The sequence below is a fragment of the Sinocyclocheilus anshuiensis genome, unplaced genomic scaffold (genome assembly GCF_001515605.1).
Source record: "Sinocyclocheilus anshuiensis isolate Anshui unplaced genomic scaffold, SAMN03320099.WGS_v1.1 scaffold457, whole genome shotgun sequence".
Lineage (NCBI taxonomy): Eukaryota > Metazoa > Chordata > Actinopteri > Cypriniformes > Cyprinidae > Sinocyclocheilus > Sinocyclocheilus anshuiensis.
This window is the reverse complement of record NW_015537939.1, coordinates 821,514-839,131: the sequence shown is the minus strand read 5'-3', so window position 1 is coordinate 839,131 and position 17,618 is coordinate 821,514. Positions and strand designations below refer to the sequence as shown.

General features: G+C 37.4%; 1 protein-coding gene across 1 annotated transcript in view; it reads right to left on the bottom strand.

The window, feature by feature from the left end:
- Positions 1 to 17,618, bottom strand: part of LOC107661415 (voltage-dependent N-type calcium channel subunit alpha-1B-like) — a 54,187-nt gene that overhangs the window by 26,012 nt on the left and 10,557 nt on the right. Inside the window, exons 8-19 of the mRNA XM_016450990.1 lie at positions 13,736 to 14,401; positions 12,606 to 12,775; positions 12,006 to 12,132; positions 11,711 to 11,840; positions 10,840 to 10,899; positions 10,422 to 10,528; positions 8,458 to 8,469; positions 6,738 to 6,758; positions 4,131 to 4,227; positions 2,282 to 2,442; positions 1,729 to 1,869; positions 351 to 552 (exon numbers count right to left, since the gene is read on the bottom strand). Of these exons, the coding sequence (XP_016306476.1) occupies positions 351 to 552; positions 1,729 to 1,869; positions 2,282 to 2,442; positions 4,131 to 4,227; positions 6,738 to 6,758; positions 8,458 to 8,469; positions 10,422 to 10,528; positions 10,840 to 10,899; positions 11,711 to 11,840; positions 12,006 to 12,132; positions 12,606 to 12,775; positions 13,736 to 14,401 (1,894 nt within the window). The remainder of the gene's footprint in view (positions 1 to 350; positions 553 to 1,728; positions 1,870 to 2,281; positions 2,443 to 4,130; positions 4,228 to 6,737; positions 6,759 to 8,457; positions 8,470 to 10,421; positions 10,529 to 10,839; positions 10,900 to 11,710; positions 11,841 to 12,005; positions 12,133 to 12,605; positions 12,776 to 13,735; positions 14,402 to 17,618) is intronic.

Sequence of the window (17,618 nt, the reverse complement as noted above, 5' to 3'; positions counted from 1 at the left end):
TGTGTGTGTGTGTGTGTGTGTGTGTGTGTGTGTGTGTGTGTGTGTGTGTGTGTGTGTGTGTGTGTATCTGTTTGTCAAAAGAGTTTAGTGTCAAGGTAGTGGAGATGTAGACGGACAGGTGCGCTGGCCGCACACAGGTGAGAGGAATTCTCTTAAGAGTGCTTCTCTTCCAGGCATCTCACAACTGTCCGTGCATGTATGAAACTAGACTTTGACCTTGAATTTGCATACACTGAAACTCCATTTAAAGCAACAGTGAATGGTGCCTACAGTTTGCCGTCACCCCATTTACTCGTCTGCTCACGGTTGATTTTAACTGACTATGTAAGCCTTCAACTGTCCCATCCTACCTCATTCTTTTCCAAGCTGCACTCTGACATGGCTTTATCTCCCTGCTCCTGGAACGTGATGATGATCAAAGCCACAAAGATGTTGACAAAGAAGAAGGGGAAGACGATGAAGTAGACTACGTAAAAGATGGAGGTTTCCATGCGGTAACCCGGACTGGGACCCTGGTCTTCATACGTGGCATCAACAGAGTGTTTCAGCACTCTAGAGAACCAACAAGAGAATGTCAGTAAGATGATCAAACATTGTCAAGATGATCATGATACGTTTTTCTCATTTTAACCCTTTGATGCATTGTGTCCACCACAGTGAACAGATCTTCAAAAGCATATAAGGTATGGTGTTAGTTCCAAAACTACTAAGGGATTCCTCGGAAACAAACTAAAAATGGTTAATGAAATTATATTTGAATATAATAATAATTAAAATTATTAAAATTAAAGTAGTCATGAAACAGAAATTGAGATTGAAATTGTATCGTCTTTTCTCCTCTTCTGTGACATATATCTGAGTGAAACAGATATATGAAACAGAGTGAAACAGTGAGACAGAACTTAATTTTGTCATTCAGGCAGTGATTTTTTAAAATAAATACTGAGAAAAGATGAAATAAGAGTAAATCTTTCATAATAAACACTTTAACATTCCATAAAAATAAAAATGGTCCATTTTAATTTCACAGTGATTTTTTTTTAATGTAACTAATTATGTAATACTTGTAATACTAATGCAACAAACAATAGATTACCACAGACCTAAACTAGTAATAAAAAAATTACACTATATAAATTTAATACATATTTAGTTTCTGTCACTTTTCTATTTAACTGTAGATTTTTATCCCTTTTGTTTTCTGTTTATTTTCTCACTGACCCTCTCTATAAAAAGGCATAAAGTCAAAAAAAAAAAAAAAAGTTAACTATTTAAAAACTTTTGAATACCAATTTAAAACATTTTCTCAAAGTAGAACGGACCAAAAGCATCATCTTAAAACCTCAAGAGAGGAAAAAAGTGTTTATATGCAATAGTTAAGATTACATCCGTGTCCACGAAAAACTCAAGAAGAAATGCGTAGATATCACAGAGTACCAGAGCAGCTCTTGAATGTTAAAGAGGGATTTAAGTTAAATGCGAAAAAAACTTTCTGGATTTTCTGCATTACATTGCAGAGTCTCTCTTAACCAAGTATGTGTTTTTCTATGAAAACGGAGTTAAAATGAAGAAAGCTGAGAATGGATAGGAACACAGATTACACCAGAGAGAGTTGAGCAAGAAGAGAAATTTAATCAGAACAGACAGAGTAAAAGGAGAAAGAGATCAGCATAAGAAAACCAACATTGAGTGTCCCTATAAGATCACTGTGTGTGTGTGTGGACTCACGTTGGCCAGCCCTCTCCTGTAGAGACAGTGAACAGGGTCAAAAAGGCCCACAGGACGTTGTCATAATGGAAATCATACTTCTTCCACTCGCGCGGCAGTGTCATGGCCAGTCCATCACTGCCAAACTCCAGGAACTGACCCCTGAGTACAGACACATCAAAACTGAACTTTGTCTTTATTTACTATTTACTTTTTCTTCCTGCTTGGATTCCTTCTTTCTTCCTTCCCACTTCCTCTCCTTTGCCTTTTTTTACCTTCTCTTTTTTTTACCATCTCTTTACTTCCTTCTGTCCTTCTTCTCCTCCCTTTCCTTCTTTCTTTGCTCTCCTTCCTTTCATCTTTCCTTCCTTCCATCCATTCCTTCACTCTTCCTTCCCTTTTATTCTTCCGTCTTTTTGTTCTCTCCGCCTTCCTATCACACTTCCATTCATTCACTTGTCATTTCCTTTCCTTTTCTCTCCATTCATTCTTTTTCTTCCCTCCCTCCCTCCCTCCTTCCATTCATCCATCATGCAGAATATATCCCGACAGTCCAGCCAGAGCACAGCTGTACCTGCAGTCCTTCTCCAGGGCTTTGGATTCATCGGTGCAGTGAAAAAATTTCCCCTTGAAAAGCTGCACAGCAATAACCGCGAAGATGAACATGAAGAGGATGTAAACGATGAGGATGTTGAGCACATTCTTCAGAGAGTTCACCACGCAGTCAAACACGGCCTGAGGACACACAAACAGCACAAATCAGATCTCCTGCAAACATCTTCTGGATGGGACGGCCTCGCTGCCACACGCAGACCGTAATGCACACCTTCGTTAAATCCATCTGTGAAGAATGTGTCATTGTGTGTTAATGTCACCAGACCCTCGTGAAAGCACACAACTTCACTAATTGTAGGCTCTGGCAAAGTCTTAATTAATTACTGCTCCTCTCGCTGTACATGACTGCACTTAGGCTGAGGATAAAACAGGAGTGGGGGGTGTGTGTAAATCTTCTAATTTTTCTGTCATTTCTGCTCATTTAATGTCCTCAGGGTATCATTATTAGCACTGAGTAGTGTATTTTTTCGGCATTAATGCTAATAAGATCTCCGTAGGCAGGATAAATGTCTCAGTGGCCCTGTGAGGATTTATCTGTGCATTAGTATTGTAATTAAACTAAACTTCAATTTTATTTTTTAGTCTATTATATGCTCTAATGCCACTGGTGACGAATCTTCAGCCAAATGAATAAATGATGGTGTGAAATGTAAGTTTAAATGTATCATTTAGCCATGTAATAAGATAACAGTGAGTGTCTCTAAACCGATTTGTTTGTGTGCCTAAGCGTGTGATTTGATTAGAGAGAAAGATGCAGCAAGGCTGTTAATGTGGAGGTCTACACAAGGGGCATCATCCCTGCCTGCAAAACGTCCACACAAACAAGCACAGTAACACACATAATGTACCTAGGGAAACACTGACACAAAAACAGACAACACTTGTTACTCTGACTTAGATTAACCAATTTAAAATGTAATTTATCTTTTACATATTTATATTAAACAGCTGTCTATCATAGGCTATATTTAGAATAGCATACTAGGCATAATTTTCATTATTCATGGATCACCTAGATGACTAAATTTGCCAGAAAAAGCAATACACAACCAGGCCGAAATGCAGAGAATACCACATCCCACAATTCATTTTGACTTGACTTTCTATTTCCATTGTGATGAATCTCCTTACTTACTAATTATTTGAACAGACTGCCAAGATTTCAACTGACTGAATGAAGAACTGATAGATCAGAACTGATAGATTTGCTATGAGTTCTAATGAATGATAATCTTTCAATGCGGTGTCTCTGATCATATGTGACCCGTGCTGGCAAAATGAGTCCGAATGAGCAAATTTTCAAAAAATAGTTATTTTTATTTTCACATTCTCCATTAAAATACCTTCAAAATGATATATGACTTGTTGGAATCAGACAAAACTGAGCTACATCCGTTTGAAGGCAGCAAAGTTGATTTGAAGAAAAATAGAGTTAAAGTTTTCTGAAGATTCCAAAGCAAAATCACCAAGCAACGTTGCGTATTTTCCTTCAATTCTTTTCTTAATAATAATTACTATATTATTAATCACAATATAGCAATTTTTTTATCTTTGTTATTAAAAAAATAAGAACAAAGATGCACAAAGATAAACAATAGTTTAATCAAGAGCAGCAAGTGATTCCGTTTTTCTCGTTTAATATTTGATTAACATTGAGACAGATTTATATAGACCTTGCACATTCCGACTCATTTTGCCAGCACGGGTCACATATAATTTTACAACTAAAACCACCTAATTCCACTTGCATGCTCTCAGAGGAGTAAGATAAGAACTAAGCAGGCTACGATCCAGACAGTAGGAATTACCTTGAGTTTAGGCAAACGTTTAATGGTCTTCAAGGGCCTCAGGACTCGAAGGACCCTTAGGGACTTGATAGTGTTGATGTCCTTGCCTTTAGTTCCTCTGTAAGGAAAAAGCAATGACTTAGAGACATTTAGAACACGCCTGCGATCACACATTTTAACAGACACTTGATACGTTTTGATGTCATCTGCCAGCACATGCACAAAGCCTGAATTCAATTCAATTACATTATAACGAGCTAATCACTTCCTCCAGCCCATCATGTAATTCAGAATTACATTAGCTAGAGGTTATTTGGTTAGTAGAAAGCATGCCTTCAAGGGGAGGTTATTCTACAGAAACTAACCTACCTCTGAGACTGATGATAAATTTCATTTAAAATGTAATATTTCTGTAAAATAACAATCATTCACCAGAAAAAGATACAAAGAAACAATCCATTCAGCAGGGATGGTCTCTTTGTAAAAACCACAGCTGGCCAAGTAATAGTCTGATGCTGGGAAGCTAAAAAAGGCAATTTTTACAACTATTGCTCTTGGAAAACTTGTCACCATGTTGCTAGGGTGTTGGTGGTGGTTGCCAGGGTGTTACGATCTGGTTTACTGCAAGTTTAAGACATTTTTCACTTGTTTTATAATCCATCAGGCAAGACCAATAATCGTAAACCAACAATGAAGTTTAATACTTTTTTGTAGTTGAAATCCCTAACCTTGAGTATAAACTAATCAGTATAAATTCATAACAGTGATGCCTGCCTTAGAAGGAAACACTAATAAAGTGAACTGAAAAGAAAAGAAATCCTATTAAAGTTTGAATAATCAATGTCGCTTTGTTGTTCGAGTTCCATACAGTTTAACTTTTTCAGGATTGACTTGAAGTTAAATGAAGTCACTGAAGACAGGTAACATCAATGACACACTGAATGATTAGTTTTCTGAATGTTACAGCTGCTGTAAGGCAGGTTCACAATGAATGGCATTTGAAATTACATAGCTCAACAGAATGGAACTCATCTGAAAAGATAAGAAAAGGCTGTTTTAAAACTCTTTTACGCTAAACTTTAGCAGGCATGTCGATGAACAAGAACGACCTCCATTTCAACCTTGTTTAATCCAAAAAAGTGGTCATTTCTGACCGGTGAGATATTTCCTTGACAGTTGAAATTGGCTGTCATAGATGATCTATCAAGATAAGCTTTTTCTGTGTCTGTGTGTCTTAAAAACATTCATTATTTAAAATACAAAACTTCAAATGCTTGGCATGGCGAATAAGCATACTGAGTGAGTACACGTCCTGATACTAAAGAAAATGCCAGGTTTAGGGAGTCATAGCTTAGCTCTGTGATTTGTCTGCTTACTTTTTCTATCCCATGAGGAGTTGAGATTCTAGTACACTGGCATGCAATGACCATGCAATGTCTGTCAGTCTCACAGCACACCCCAGGGGTGCATGTGGATCTCTGCCCAATGAGACAGTCAACTATACCCCCAAAGATTTCAGAGGACCATCTGTCTCCAGGCACCCATCACACAGGTCCAGTGCTTAAGTGGTTCTGCCTAATGTTTGTGACAGGATAAAGCCACCTGATGCACCCTGATACAAGGGTCAAGCACATATCCAGGTCAAATTTAAGCCCAAAGAAAACACAAGATTCATAATAGAACTTTCATGTTCTGTGAAGCTGCTTTGCAACAATGTACATTGTGAAAAGCATTATTGAAATAAACATGAATTGAATTGAAAAAGAAATTATATAAAAATTAAGATTATAATTGGCATTGTTTTTGTGATAATTAAGCAAATGTTTACCAAATATTTTATTAATTAATAGGGGAATGTTTTGTGGTAATATTATTTTTTAATTTGTATTGCTTGATTAATTTGTGGAAATTGTGGAATTTTTTAACCCTTTAACTGTCACCCCCCATTTTTTTAAAATAGGCATGCAGGTGCACTATCCAACGATTTCGAAATGGTTTTCACAGGATGAATCTTGGGCTTCTAAGCTTTCAAATGATATATGATTTATGATGATTACTAAAAGATTTGATAGAGAAAAAAGACAACAAAAAAAAGAGCGCCAAACGTCCCACAGGTGGGACGGTGACAGTTAAGGGGTTTTAATCATCAAATTATCTAAAATTCAGTAAAACAAATACTTTTCAGAACAACAAATACTTTAATGATTTATATTTCATAATGTATTTTGCAATCAATCAATCATCTATCTATCTATCTATCTATCTATCTATCTATCTATCTATCTATCTATCACAACAAGCAGTTTACTTATGCAGAACTTCTGATATCCGATATGCAGATGTTTTTTTTTATCAATGACTATAATTTAATAGCAATTAACAGTAGTAATTCAGCTTTTGTTTGACTGTTAGCATAAAGGGTGGATGTCCTCTGTAAACGGTAGGAGTAGTAGTTTCTATAAGCCCTTGCAAAGGTCAAAGGTCAAGTCATTGGGTAAAAGTAGGTCCATCCTCTTCTACAAAGGCTGAATGAGCAGAAGAGTTGAAGGGTTGTGAGTTTGGAGTGGTCCGTGGGGAGGTTGGGGGGGGTAACGTGTATGTTTTTATAGATATATAGACTGTCCCCACCTGGTCACGCTTTGCTGCGATCTGACGAGGGAAACCGATGAAAAACCATTCACATGTACACAAACATAGAAACACACACATAATAAGCCACGTCACAGACATAGAATAAGCAGTAAATGCAGATTAAATGAGATCAGAACGGAAGAGAGCGGTCACTGAGTGGAAACACTGTGGAAGGATGAACAGCAAAGAAAGATTAAAAAGCATCAAAGCAACTCCAACGCACAATAAAACATTACAATAATCAAAAACATGATGCAGTGAGGGATTATTAGTTACTGTTTGTTTGTAACATCTCTGCAAGATAAATCACTTTGAGCAGTAAATATAGAGACGTCGCAACATGGAACTGTGATAAAAATAACAAAAGTGAAAAGGTTACAGACTGGCAAATGTCACACACAAACACACACACACACACTAAAAGAAAGTACATGCATGAAGGTTCATGCAAGTCCTGGTGATAGATGCTGATTGTGTACAGCAAGTAAAATAGATTTAATTCTTACAAAGGTAAAAATAAAAGGTGTATAAAGCCCCGTTCACACTGCCAGCGACACACAGCATTTATATGATTTTACTGTAACCACATACATGGATATAAAAAAACATGATGCGTAGAAAAGAAACTGTTGGCTGTTTAAGTGAGTTTGATGCATACATTGATGGTTCGAGCTGTTATTTATATGATGCAGTGAGCAGTTTAGCTCCGGTTAATGATTTAATGCACGGGCACTGCTGTAGTTTATATAACAACACTCTCCAACAGCAGAATGGTACTTTTATTTCTTTTAAGTCTAAATCCTAGTCATAATAGGATGATATCTTAGTTTTACCGGCAATATACAGTTTGTGATTGCATTTTATATGTCCAGACGTGCAGTCTACCAATAACATTAGAGCTACAGCAGTAGGAACGCCCACAAGCGTCTTCACAGCACGGAGTCTAGCGACATACAGCGAAAAAGTCTCTGGCAGTGTGAACGGGGCTTAAGTCATAACTATCTTTTCCTTAGTAGACAGCTGGTATGCATTTTATCTTACAGCAGTGAGTGTCATTCTGTCTTTCTTACAATTACATTTAAAATATGCATTACATTGGGCTTCCTTATGAATACAGATTAAATAATGAACAATTGGCAAGTAGTTTATTTACTTGCTGACGTGTATTAAGTTTGAGAATTCATGCCCAATCGTGGTCTGCAGTAGTGCAGTTTCACAAATCTTGTGAATGTGTTGCACTGGTCTAGATTTTATTTTATATATAATAAATATTTTACATATCAGGTTTTACTCTAAAATTGGTATAAAATTATAGCCTTATGTCTAAATAAGTTATGTTCCAAATTTGAAGTTGATATGAAAAAAATTGAGGTTCCTGTGAAATTTTATTTAGGGCGTTATACCACAAACAGCCACTGGGTGCCATCCAAACTCCATTGAATTTTTTGTCATTCTGTCTTTCTTACAATTACATTTAAAATATGCATTACATTGGGCTTCCTTATGAATACAGATTAAATAATGAACAATTGGCAAGTAGTTTATTTACTTGCTGACGTGTATTAAGTTTGAGAATTCATGCCCAATCGTGGTCTGCAGTAGTGCAGTTTCACAAATCTTGTGAATGTGTTGCACTGGTCTAGCGATTCCTTATCCACACAAACACACACTCATGCTCAGGCAGATACACAGGAAGCAGGTAATAACAAATGCGTACCCCATGAAGCTCCTGAAAGCAACGCAAGCGAGAGGGAAGGACAGGGCATATAAAGAAAGTGAGAGAGAGAGAGAGAGAGAGAGAGAGAGAGAGAGAAAGAAAAGAAAGACGGATGGAGAAAGAAAAAACTAAATGAGAAACATTAAAGCCCACAGGCCACAAGCTTGCTATCAACCACTGAAGAACAGCACAGGAGAGAGAAGATACAGCACAGTTAAAGAGAGACAAACACAAGTGAATCAGAAAGAGCAGAACACAGTATGAGATACATTTATAATCAATATTACACACTGCATATATAAAATTGAAACAAAGTCTCAAAAGTGTCCGTAGCTGAACAAATGCCTAGATATGCTGTAGTGCCACCGTCGGAAGCACAGGTGCCAACCGGAGCTGATGGACAATTTCTGTGCTACTGAATAATACAGCTGCAAACTCACACAAGAACGGCTGGTCTCAAAAGCCGAGCAGTTTTCTATCACCTCTTTTTCAGCTATTTTAAAGCACCCCATGGTCCTTCAATCAACTGTAGAGGTGGAGAGAGACAGCTGAGCATCTGCACATGACAACTAAGAGGATTCAGCCACACTCAAACTAGACCTTGCATTTATTAGACAAATCACACACGCGCTGTCAAACCGAGCATGTGCATTTATGTTTGCCTTGCAGAGGAAATTGTATCCACCGGGCTTTATAAAATACATTATTGTTGTGGGTGGTTGCAAGGGCATTGCTATGAAGGAATTTACTTTTTGGCTCAAGCACCCAAGACTCTAAAATATTCTGGTCTCTCGATATGGCTCAGGTCCCTACTTGAAACATTTTCAAAATGAAACTTTGCTGAAAATGTACTCACACTCAGACCATCCAACATGTAGTTTGTTTCTTCTTCAGATCAGATTTGGGTAAATCACTTGTTCACCAATGGATCCTCTGCGGTAAATGGGTGCCGTCAGAATGAAAGTCCAAACAGCTGATAAAAAAATCACAATAATTTGGCTTCTGGCCAAACTACCAGTCCATAATCCATAATAATGCTTCCTTCAGTGAAAAGTTCCATCCCCTGTTGTCCTTTCACATCAAAAGCCATGTTTATATTTGTTTTGAACTGTTGTAAACAGTGCTTAGTCTGTGCATATTTCTCTCCTGATTCAGACAAAATGACTTTTTCCATTGGAGAATGCAATATTATGGACAGATGACTAGAATTTTAGCTGGAAACTATGGTTTCAAGTTAAATGTGTCTTGATGGATTTATTTTTCACTTCATGTGGCATTAACTGATGTCATGTGGATTACTTGTGGATTATTGTGATGTTCTTATCAGCTGTTTGGACTCTCATTCTGATGGCACCCATTCACTGCAGAGGACCACTGGTGAGCAAGTGAGGTAATGTTCAATTTATCCAAATCTAAATCTTGAGGGCGAGTAAACTTTAAGCAAATTTTCATTTTTAAATTAAAAATAAACTATTTTATTTATATGTGAGTGGATTTTATTGTTGTTTTATCACCCATCAGTTGAAAATCATGAATTAATTCAACTAGAAGAGTAACAGAACATTTAGGAAATCATTACTAATTATCATGGGTGGATCAGGAACAATAAGAATTAAAAGCAAACTGCTGGGAAATGTGTCTTCTCTGCAACTGTCTGGCTCAGCTCCTGTGGGAAATACTAAACCCGAATCATTAGCACAGGTGTGCATGCTATACACAATCCTATTATGAGCTTAAAAAAACAGATGCACGTTAAACCGTTCAGTTCCGAAGACCAAACTACACACAGATGCCACACTTCCCCTCATCATAGAGCTCCATCTCAGATACTAAACAGCAAACAGTCACATCCTGTTTCCGTCATTTTCGACTGAATGCTCTCTTGCTGGATTTGAACTGACAGTCTGCTCTTCTGACCGCTCTGTCTGCTCCACTCTGACAGAATAACAAAAAAAGTCACTCACGAGCAGGCGAAGGCCACCAGAGCACCGGTGACCACGATGAAGTCCAGTATGTTCCACGGGTCCCTGAAGTAAGACCCAGGATGCAACAGTAGCCCGAGATCGATCATCTAGATGGGAGATGAAAAAAGTGGTAAACAAACATGTATTAATTCTATTGAGCAAGGATGCATTAAACTGATCAAAAGTAACATTCATGATGTTACAAAATGCTATATTTCAAAATATGATGTTCTTTTGAACTTTCTAATCAATAAAGAATCCTGGAAAATAAGTATTAACAAAAACATTAAGCAGCACAATGTTTTCAAGTTCAAGTTTAAGTTCAGGTTTTTAAATGTAATAAACTGATTGAAAATTTAAATCCAAATGATTTAATATTGCACAGTTCTAAAAATAGATGAAAGGTGATTTTATTTACCTTTATAACCATCTCAAACGTGAACACACCAGTGAAGACGTAATCTAGATATTTCAGCACCTGAGCCAACCACAAGAAATAAGCAGTTATGTTTTTTTGTATTTCTGCAGTCCCACAGACCGTCTGAGCAAATGAAAGTGGATGATGCCATAAATAATATAAAAATCTCAGCATAAACCATAGTGTTTGGCCCCACTGCAGCTATGATTCAGCAAGTAATCCAATAATCTCCAAAACAGAACAGACATGATGTACATTGTATTTTTTGAGAGACAAAAATAGATGTTTCAAATAAATACTCAAGTTTTTTTTCTCCCTTTCATTCCTCCCACATGAGCAGCTGGGAAATATTGGGTGTAAGCAGCGATTCATTGGACAAGCCGATCAGGCGCAGTGAATCAATTGGAAGGAAAAGACAGTGGACTATGGATTCTTGCAGACATGTTTACACGTAATTCTCTGTAATTCAGAGAACAAGGTTTAATAAGCTACGCTTATGGGCTAATGCGGTGGCACTGGGCACTTAACGGGCTCACGGGCTGTCCCGAAATAAAAAATATGGTGCAAAAGCCAGTCAGTGTGCCTAGTGACAACCCTCAGTGTGACAGTTCAGACAAGGGCTGCCATACTGCCCTACAGGACTGTTCTTGAGTTATGTAAACACCACTGATGTCATAACCCCAGCTTACAGTGAAAGACAGTGACAACGAGATCAGTGTTTGCGGGATTTTATAGATAACATTGAATAATTTTTTTTATTTTGACAAAAATTGTATAACTTATATAAAAATATTATATACAAAAAATATATATTGGCTTTTTCAGATTTGGAAACTTTTCTAAATTTTCCAGGTAGGTCTGTGTGTCTTACATCATTGCGCGGGGCATTGGCCTGCACAGGGTCTTCAGCAGCGAGGGCGATGCTGCTCATGGTGATGACTGTGAGGATACACATCTCAAAATATCGTAGGTTCACCACATAATGACACAGCCGTCTCACTCTATGGAGACAACATGAAGAAACAACACTTAATTCACAATATTTAGCATGTACTGTACATTACAACTAAACGAAAATTCAATTTAAAGCAAGTAATTTATGTGATACATATTTAAAATCTCTTCTCAAGAGTTTTCTGTAACATAATAATTGGGGTTTAACTCACGGGTTAGTTGGACCGAACACAAACATGGAGCTGTATGGCAGAATGTGTTTGGGCGCATTCTGATTTAGCTCATCAAGATCCTTCTTTTCCTCGTTCAGCAGTAGACTGTCACCATCAATGTTGCTCACTGTCAAAAAGATGATCATTAGAGCAAAGATGAGGAGAGAATGTCACATTAATGTCAAATAAATATTCAATTCTGCCTTTGTTTAAGTGGTGCTGATTATGTAGTTAGTAGATAATACTTAAAGGGATAATGCAACCAAAAATGAATATTCTGTCATCATGTATTTACCCTCATGTCAATCAAAACACCTTTTCCAACGTGGAACATACAAGGAGTAATTTAGCATAATGCCTAAGCTGCTGTTATGTTGAACTTATTTTATTTATTTATTTTTATTAGGGTTGCATGGAACACTTTTACGGTATGTTTGCATCCACTGGTGACAGCTTGGACATAAACAAAATGTATACATTCAAAATACGCTATATATGATTCATTATTTAAAAAAATCATTAGTCGAATTATTAAATTGATTTGTTATTTTTGGCACAATGTGCTCATATTATTCAAGCAGGAGATGAAAGAATACTTACTGGGAATGACTGTAGTCTCTCCTGGTGGGGCAGTTATGGTGACAGGGATGTTGACTCCAGTTGGGCCCACTCTGGTGCTGTTTTTTAGATTATCTTTGTCTTCTGGCTTCTCTTCAGTTGGAGACTGGAGAGGGCTGGTGGCTAGGCTGTCTGTTCCTGTTGGTCTGCCCCTGTAATATAAAAAAACTATTAATCTGAATGAAAATATATATATACAACATACATACACAATACAGTATATCTCAAAGTGCTGCCTAATGCTTTGTGAAGTACATGCAGATCAAAGCAACAATGAAATTGTAAAAAAAAAAAAAAAAAGTCATGTCTGATCATGCACTCAACGTCAGTCTATTCCGGATGTACGTGGCTTCAAAATGTCTCACATAAAATTATGAATGACAGTGCATTATAAAACAAAACATCAAAGTAATATCACTTATATTAACGAAAAACAGACTTTTCAAGCAACACATTAAAAGATGTTTGAAAGATTGTAAATTCTAAAGCAACAGACATACTGTTTAAAATGAAGAAAAAATTTATTTGGACACTTTGTGGTTATCAAACATTAGTGGAACATTTTCAGAGCTCATGTGACAAACTATACTGTTGGTTACTCTGTTAAGGCTGTGTGAACTTGAGGAGATCTGACTTCATAAATGCACTAAAAATCACCTTGGAACAAGCTGTTTAAAAGACATGCAAACATTTTCATAATTGTGAAGTTTTGAGAAAAGCTCTCAAATAATTTGTTTGCATCTGCCACTTGGTTTAATATTTTGTTATCTAAATGCAATTTTTAAGTATGGATTAAATGGATAGTCCAAAAAAAAATCATTCATTATTTATTCACTCTTCATGTCATTCGTATGACTTTCTTTGTTCTGTGAAACATATTTCAAAGAATGTTGGAAACCAAAAAATTTTTCAAACAATTCAAACAGGAACTGAAAGTATTTGGTTACCAGCATTCTTCAAAATATCTTTGTGTTTTGCACAAGAAAAAAATGCATACAGGTTTTAAATGACATCGGGGTGAGTAAATTATGCCAGAATTTTTATTTTTGGGTGGACTATCCCTTTATGTGTCCAAATAGTATTTGGAGCCACCATGCAGTCTGAGAACGTACCTGTGTTTGCCACCGTTCTCCCTGCATTCTTCTCCATCCAGTGTGGACTGGGCTTTAACACGTGGCCGGTGTCTTCTCCTCTCTCCATTCTCTCCTTCGCCCTTTCTGTGACCTCGTATCCTACCCTCACCTCTGCCTCCATTACCGATCGTGCCGTTGCCATTCCCGTTAACCTCTCTGGATCGGCGAGAATGGTGGTGTCTATGTTCTCTCTCCTCCATCCCTATGCCCTCCTCAGGAGAACCAGCCATGTGGCGGTTAGTGTGTCCTCCATCCTGATTGCTGCTGTGATCCAGGCCGCCCTGGTGCTCTCTGTTTCGGCTGTGGTGTCTATGGTGCCTCCCCTCTCCTGCATCTCCGTTCTCTCCTCGACATCGATGGTGCTTCTTTGGGTGGCCGGAGGAAGGCTGACAGTCTGGAGTGTCTCCATCTCTGTCAGTCCTAGAATTGTCCACAGTATCATCTCGGTGCTCCACTACCAGCGGCCGATCGTGGTGGGCCTTCATGTCGGGCCGCAGATGGAGCGCCGAAGACACGCGCAGACGCTCTTCAGGCTCTAGTTCGTTGTAAAGGGCCTCGCTGCTGTTGCGCAGGTTGTGTCTGCGCAGCTGGTTGGTGCGCTGCTCCCATATGGACATCTTCTGCAGTGACCTCTGCTGCTCTTTACTGAAGGACGGAAGAACATTCACCTGAATTACACACATCAATATGCATTTACTCCGATAACACCCACATCCATGAGCCCACCACTGCTGACCACTCAAAATCACAATGAACATGGTTAAAGGGATAGTACACCCAAAGAAAAGAAAATTCTGTCATGATTTACTCTACTCATGTCGTTCCAAACCTGACTGACTTTCTTTCTTCTGAAGAATTTTGATGACCAGACAAATTCCTCAAAATAATACTTCCCATTGACATCCACTCTATTTTTTGTCTTTACAATGGAAGGCAAGAGCAACTGAAACTGTTTGGTGACCAACGTTCTTTAAAGGGGTCATATGATGCGATTTCAAGTTTTCCTTTAATTCTGACTTTGCTATGACAATCTGGCGCTTCTGAATCAGCTACTGTTTTGTTATTAGTTTAAGTATTTGCTATTGACTGTTCAAATGCGGAGTTTTGCGCAGTGCAGAGTAACGCGTCGTATGTGTGTTATGTTCTCATACAAGTGTTGTTTGATAACGCATTGAGTTAGTTTTCAGTGATGCATCGAGTTTGATTGTGCCGAAAGCATTCTGTCATGCCTGACCAATGTATGTTTTCGTTTACTGGGGTCTGAAACAGAGAGGTTAAGTAAAAAGATACGATAAGTTGATGTTACTCGCTGTGTCAGTGTGATCCGTATCAAACGCAACACTCTTCAGTCTTACCTGTGAAAGATAATACCCCGAGATCTATTTTTATTATTATGCGACGTTTTGTAGATGCCCAAGCTGCCGACGAGTCAGGTATGTTTTCGCCTGTCCCGATATCATCACTGTGTCTGTCACGCGACTCTGTTGCCCTTTCGGGCTTGAACTGATGGTAAAACTAACTGTCTTGATATTTACTTTGAAATCTGAAGCTATGATTATGGTAAGGGGCGTTACATTTCCGACGCGTGCTTGTGGTGTTCGGCCAATCACAATGCACTGGGTCAGCTGGCCAACCAGAGCAGACTGCGCTTGTCAAAGGAGGGGGCTTTGTTGAAAACAATGTGTTTGAGAGAGGCGGGGCATAGAGGACCTACAATAATGTACAGTATTTGAAAAATAATGTGTTTTTTGAACATTAAAGCATGTCAACATATTCTGTTACACCAAATAATTATCTTTAAAATAGCATCATATGACCCCTTTAAAATGTCTTTTGTGTGTGTGTGTGTGTGTGTGTTTGTGTGTGTGTGTGTGTTTCACAGATAAAAGAAAGTCACAGGTTTGGAATGAATAAATAACTGAATTTTCAATTTGGGGTGGATTTTCCCTTTAATCTTCTTGATATCATTAGAGTTTGACATTAGATGAGAAGATTATTAGAAGTAAAAGAGTAAATATAAGAAAAGAATTACTAGTTTTACATGTAAAGAGCCCAGCCAATCAAAACAAAGGTAATTTAAAGGTCTTAAATTGAACTAATACTTGCTGCCTTGGCAGTTTTAAAAATTATAGAAATATTAAAATAAAAACCAATATAAATGACAAAAGAACAAAATAAACTTACTAAAACTTAAATATAAAAATGTCAAAAAAAAAAAATGAAATAATGAAAAAATGTAAAAATTACTTCAAAGTTTTAAATACATACTATTATAGTAATAGTAAATTATTAAAACAGTATACCGAAAAAAATGTAAATCAAAGTATAGTTTTTTTTTTACATCTTAAAGGAACAAGTCATTAATTCTTAAAGGTACAGTAGACCAACAATTAGCTACTCTGGTCTTCAAAGGAACAAAACAATAAACAAAAATGGCTAAACTAAACTTTGTGAGTTAGCCTACTTTAAAAGGAAAGTTCACCCAAAATGAAAGTGCTATTACATATTTATTCACCTTTGTGTTGCTCTAAACCTGTATGACTTTATTTATTCTGTGGAATACATATGAGAAATTCTTACTGGTCACTCTTTTCTGTGCTATTATAATAAGTGAGGACTGAAGTTTCATTCAATGCAAAAACATCATAAAAGCTATCCATATGACTAATGTACTATATTTTAATCATTCAAAAAGGTTTGAAACACTGTGAGAGTGAGTAAATGACAATTACTTTTGGGTGAGCTACACTCTTAACAACATCGGGCTCTCAAGCATTCGAGTAGAACAGTGGTTGGCACAGATGTTTTTCTATATGCAGTTTCAGTATAATCTGTATGTCATGCTCTATGACTCATGCATTTCACTTATGTCTAACAGCAAATGCTGTTTCATTGTTAAGAGGGGACAGAGAGCATCATGGGACTACAGGGACTCAGAAGCCCTAATGATGCACTAATAGCATGTACTAATGATAAAAACCACTAAAATCGAACAAAAATAACAAAAGCATCCTGAGCTGTGTCACTATACCTCACAAAGCGACAACATGGAGTGTAGACATAACTCCTTAGAGACACATTCAGGGTCGCACAACACAAAAACGACAAACATGTTAAAGACAAACAAGGATATTATATGAAAAGAGGTCAAGAAAGAAGGAAAGAACAACTTGAGAGAAAGGAAAATGTAACAGACAAACAACATGAACCTGCAGATTTTAATATACTTTCAATGCACCAAATTATTATGCTGTTTCTTGATGAAAAAGTGCCATTCTGTTCCTTGCATGCACAAACACACACACACACACACACACACAAAGACCAAACCCACACACTACAAAGGCCGTTGATCTAAATAGTCAGTGAAGCTTGCAGACAGCACACCCAGACTGCTCTGTTTAGCTTGGCCTTCATTCATATTGGAAACGTTATCCGCTATCAAAAGGATAAAATCAAAGTGTCGGAGTGATATAATACATCTATCTAAGGACAAAGGGAGACCACTTAAACGACCTACAAATAATGTAAAATTATTAATCTCATCTGTGTGTATAGATTAAAATAATTAATCTATCTATCTATCTATCTATCTATCTATTAGGGATGCGCTGATCTGACATTCATATCGGGTATCGGCTCCGATAGTGCCATTTTTCTCTGAAATCCGAGATTTTATTTTTTTTTGATTGTGCGAATTATTCTGTGTTACTTCTGAAGCCATACGATAGCTTAATGTGAGCTACATATGAATATTTAAGTCCTTACATTAAAGTTCACACAAACTCTTTTCTCTGCTGTGGCTGTCAGTCATTCGTTCAGCCTTTAAACCCTGGTCGCGTTCGGTTACAGCAGTCAGCTC